The 3,876-nt window shown below is 58.0% G+C and overlaps 2 protein-coding genes across 5 annotated transcripts; both read right to left on the minus strand.

Annotated features, from left to right (window-relative positions):
* Positions 1–415: 415 nt before the first annotated feature.
* On the minus strand, positions 416–3,024 carry KVP18_003908 (uncharacterized protein; the record flags this gene model as incomplete). 4 transcript variants are annotated; one of them, XM_067956041.1, is made up of 4 exons in its annotated part: positions 416–1,839; positions 1,868–2,565; positions 2,594–2,821; positions 2,849–3,024. In XM_067956041.1, the coding sequence occupies 4 exons, from the start codon at positions 3,022–3,024 to the stop codon at positions 416–418; spliced, it is 2,526 nt and encodes an 841-aa protein (XP_067811454.1). The 4 variants fall into 4 exon arrangements, with proteins under 4 accessions (XP_067811454.1, XP_067811453.1, XP_067811455.1 ...); XM_067956040.1 differs by lacking the exons at positions 1,868–2,565; positions 2,594–2,821; positions 2,849–3,024 and having other exon boundaries at positions 416–1,672; XM_067956042.1 differs by lacking the exons at positions 416–1,839; positions 2,594–2,821; positions 2,849–3,024 and having other exon boundaries at positions 1,857–2,306.
* A 109-nt stretch (positions 3,025–3,133) lies between these two features.
* KVP18_003909 (uncharacterized protein) lies at positions 3,134–3,451 on the minus strand (the record flags this gene model as incomplete). The annotated part of the gene is made up of 1 exon (XM_067956044.1): positions 3,134–3,451. The coding sequence occupies one exon, from the start codon at positions 3,449–3,451 to the stop codon at positions 3,134–3,136; it is 318 nt and encodes a 105-aa protein (XP_067811457.1).
* Positions 3,452–3,876: the final 425 nt, after the last annotated feature.

Genomic DNA, 3,876 nt, shown 5'->3' on the forward strand with positions numbered 1-3,876 from the left:
AGGAGGGGGACGAGTGTCTGACGAATCGAACGTTCTCACACTCGTTCATCTGCCCAGCTGGTTGGGACCTGGATGCTGCAAGATGCGTTATGGAAGAGATGGTGGACTGTACTGACAAGACACTACCAGGCGAGGGGTGTGGTGAGAACTGCTACGTCGACATGCAATGCAAATGTAAGCAATGCTTCCTGCCTCGCGATGTCATTGAAGAGCGCATCTCGCAGAAGTAGAGTTGCCGAGTTACGTTTGAGAATTGACCATCAGCGTCAACAGCACTACGCATGCATCATCTCCAGGAGTCTTGAGTCAACGTCTTGGACTGACCATCAGCATCGACAACTACGCCTCCAACATCTCTGGTGAGCCTTGATTCATATGCATTGACCTACGCATTCGGCGTGTGAGGCTTGAGTTTTTACGCATTCAGCATTTCCATGAGGCGGTTGTGCAGGTCGTCCGTCTCGCTAGCCGGCCGTAGTAGGAAAATCTCGAAGGCCTCATTGAGGTTGACGGGTGCCGAGGAGGGCACAGAGGAGGGCCCAGAGCAGGGCCCAGAGGAAGGCCCAGAGGAAGGCGCGGCTTTCAACAGGACGCCAAGGAAAAAGTCTGTGTAGTTCTGGATAATTTGGCCGTCATATTGAACGCCGGTGTCTCTCATCTCGCTAGCTCGGGCGGCGAATCGGTACGCTGCGGCTGACTTTTGCTGGAGTTCCATGCTCGAGAACGTGCGCTGGAAAGTGGACGAAATCTGTTCTTGTCTCGCCATAGAGGCCAGACAGAGAGCGAAATGCTGCAGTGTCCCATGGTCCACAAACTCCGTGACCGAAAGAGGCTCTCCAGCCTGGACTCGCTCGAGGACGCCGCAACCTGCCGCAGTAGCCGGCCTGCAAAGGGCGGAGCGGCCGAGTCGCGACTCCGCTGAGCAGACCGCAGGCTGCCACGATGATACCGGCTCCATGAACCGAGGCCTCTTGCAGCGGTGCACTGGCGTCAGGAGGGCCCCAACCTCATCCTCCTCCGGCACGTCCATGGCGACGACAGCGGACATCAGTGCGCGGTCATCTGCAGTCACCGCTGCCGCTCGCTCCTTCCCTGTAAGCTTGGAGGACCTCCAATGGTGGATGGGCAGCATTACTTCGCTGGGGGTGTACACCTTGGCTTCTTTCTGGCTGCGCGACCGCTGGACCGGCAGGTTTGCGAGCGTTGCGTCGTTAAGCAAGCGCGAGAGGCCTTTTGTTGCCAGCCGATCGAGAGCCACGGCTCGCCGCCAGAGCTCCTGTGCCAGCACAACAGGGTCGGCGTCGAGAGACATCATCCGAGGGGCCAGAATCCCCAAGCGGAGTGCGCTTACGTCGGTACGCACGAGCGTCACCAAGGCTCGGGCGGTCATCTCTACGAAAGACGCCTCGGAGAGCATTGTGGGGACGTAGTCAACCTTCTGAGCGAGCTTGGCCAGAGTTCGGAGCTGGACATGAGCCTGCGGTCCCACGAGATCGGCGGAAGGCGTGGGACAATCCATCGACTCGGGGGAGTCCACGGGGTGCAGCGACCATCCTTCACCCAATGCTTCAAGTCGGCCGATTTGGGTTGAGGGGTCGGAGCAGTGCAAGTAACAAGGCTCTCCACCCCACCTCCCGCTGGCGCCAAGAGACATCTGAGCTTGGTAGAACATGCCTTCTGCCGCTGCCAGTTTCGGAGGACGAACTGCCAACACGGCTTGCAGGGTGGTGTCTAGTGGGAGTCTCGTGGTGGTCTGGCTCCGTAGGCTGTGAACGGACACGCTGCACTCGTCCTCCGTATGCCATACCACCAGCTCTGGCCCGTGAACCCCCTCAAACACTGCATAGTTCGGAGACTCAACACTCACTCATCAGCCGGCCCGGACGTCCAGCGTCAGGTTCGCACACGAACGTCGTGACCTCGTCTACGCACATCACCTCTCCCGAATTTTGCGGAGCCACCCACCTCCAGTTCGTTCGGAAGAATGGACACGTGCCTGGACTCAATCCGCACTCACACAAGGCGGGGCCACCATCAGTTGACCGGTGTAGGTTCGTGGACGTCAGCATGCTTAACCCGCCGAGCGTGCCAGGGGGAACCTGGGCCGACAAATTGGTGGTAAGTCTGTCATCGGGCAGCTTCACGTGGGTCTGCTGGTCGATGACCACCATTTTCCCTTGGCGCCGTACCAGGTTGGCGAGGCGAAGTGTGGGGTTGAGCACCAAGATGGCCTGACGCTCGAACGAAGACAGGAACTCCAGTCCATCCAAAACATGCAGCCCCCAGCGGCTTTCTTGTCTCCACATGGCGAGCTGTGCGTCATTTTCTCGCACTATTTTGCGCTGTAGCCTCTTGTTGTCAATCCGTGCTCCGTCGCGCAAACTGAAGCCCTCGACTCGCCGGAGAGACGTGTGATGTATGCAGTTCTCCACGCAACGGGCTAGCAGGAAAGCATCCGAGGCAGGGACCAGGTGCAGTTTCTCGATCGGGAGAGCCGTGAGGAGCCCGAGGACTGGGTTGGACGGCCGGCATCGCCACCGGTTGGCGCGTTCTTCCGATGGCAGACTGGGTTAGCGGCATTATGTAGCCTCACCAGGGGAAGTACGGAGTCGAGTCTTCCAACGAGAGCTCGACTGACAAGGACGTCAAGCTGCGTGCCGCAACTAGCGGAGCCGTCGACTCGCTCGGAAACAACGAGCTGCATCCGAATACCGTCAGCTGTCTCAGGTCTAGCTTCCCAAGCGCTTTAGTGAGAGCCTGGCCGGCCTCAGCACGCTCAGAGCCTGTGCAATAAAGGGACAGCTCCGTCAATAGTGGTAGTCTGTGTCTAGGGACCACCAATACCCACTCAGTCATCATGAGTTCCGCCCATTCCGAGAGCACACTGCGATCTACGTGGCAGGAGGGTAGAAATACCACTGCCGTGATGGTGTGGCGGCGCGCGTGCCATCTCGTCACCCACGATTTTCTCCAGCTTTCGAGAGTCACCGTTCCGTCTACGGTGAACACGGCGTCCCGACCCATGGCACGATTGAAGCAGGTACAATATGAGCTTATTGAGCACACATCAGTATGACGCAAGATCCACCTTAACATGATTCAAGATCATCAACTGGAGAGCTCCGATCCTCTTTTAAACTGCCAACCGGCCTAGACGAACAGGAGACCAAGATTGGACCGACTCCGACCAGCGAGGACTCGCCTTCGACTCTGTTATGGAGCTGGAGGCATCGTGTATGATGGAGCTCAAGTCCATTTTCAAGTCGAACACCGCGTTCCGATTGTCGGAGCATGCCGAGAGCGTCCCGCGGATGGCGTCCCAACTGAGGTCGTCCTTTAGGCGACCGTTACGCTGATACCACTTTCGTCCTGGTTGTCGCACAGGCCAGCGCACTCGAGCTTCCACAGCCTTCAGTTGGTTCTTGGACCAGTCGTTCCTGTAGTCCAACATCACCAACACGTCCGCACTCGAGAGTTGTGTGGCCTCACGACTCGGTTTCGCAGATGTCTTCAGTGATTCGGGAGATACACAAGAAAATTGTGCGATGGAGGAGGTTTGTGGAACCTGATTGCCCAGAGACCACGTAGCCGTTGGTCTAAGGGCCAACTCCATAGTAGACTGAACGTGAGGCCGAATTTGGCGATCTCTGAGCAAACTGACTTCTGCGGTTGCTTCCGGTATATCCCATACCGCAGGAGGTTCGTCGCGTTGGGCGTAGGGCCGCCTTAGAACACGGTGTCCGCTTGGCGGCCCCCTTATCGTCGGCCCACACATTGAACGCGACAGGGGCTGTTGGGACCGCCTGGACGAGTCGGCGTCACTAAACGTTATTAGCCGTGAGACTGACTGTGGAGGTCCCAAGTGTTGCATGTGTG

The sequence above is a fragment of a genome, assembly GCF_019968955.1.
Source record: "MAG: Porospora cf. gigantea A chromosome Unknown PgA_NODE_2213_length_3876_cov_554.829, whole genome shotgun sequence".
Taxonomy (NCBI): Eukaryota; Apicomplexa; class Conoidasida; order Eugregarinorida; family Porosporidae; genus Porospora; species Porospora cf. gigantea A.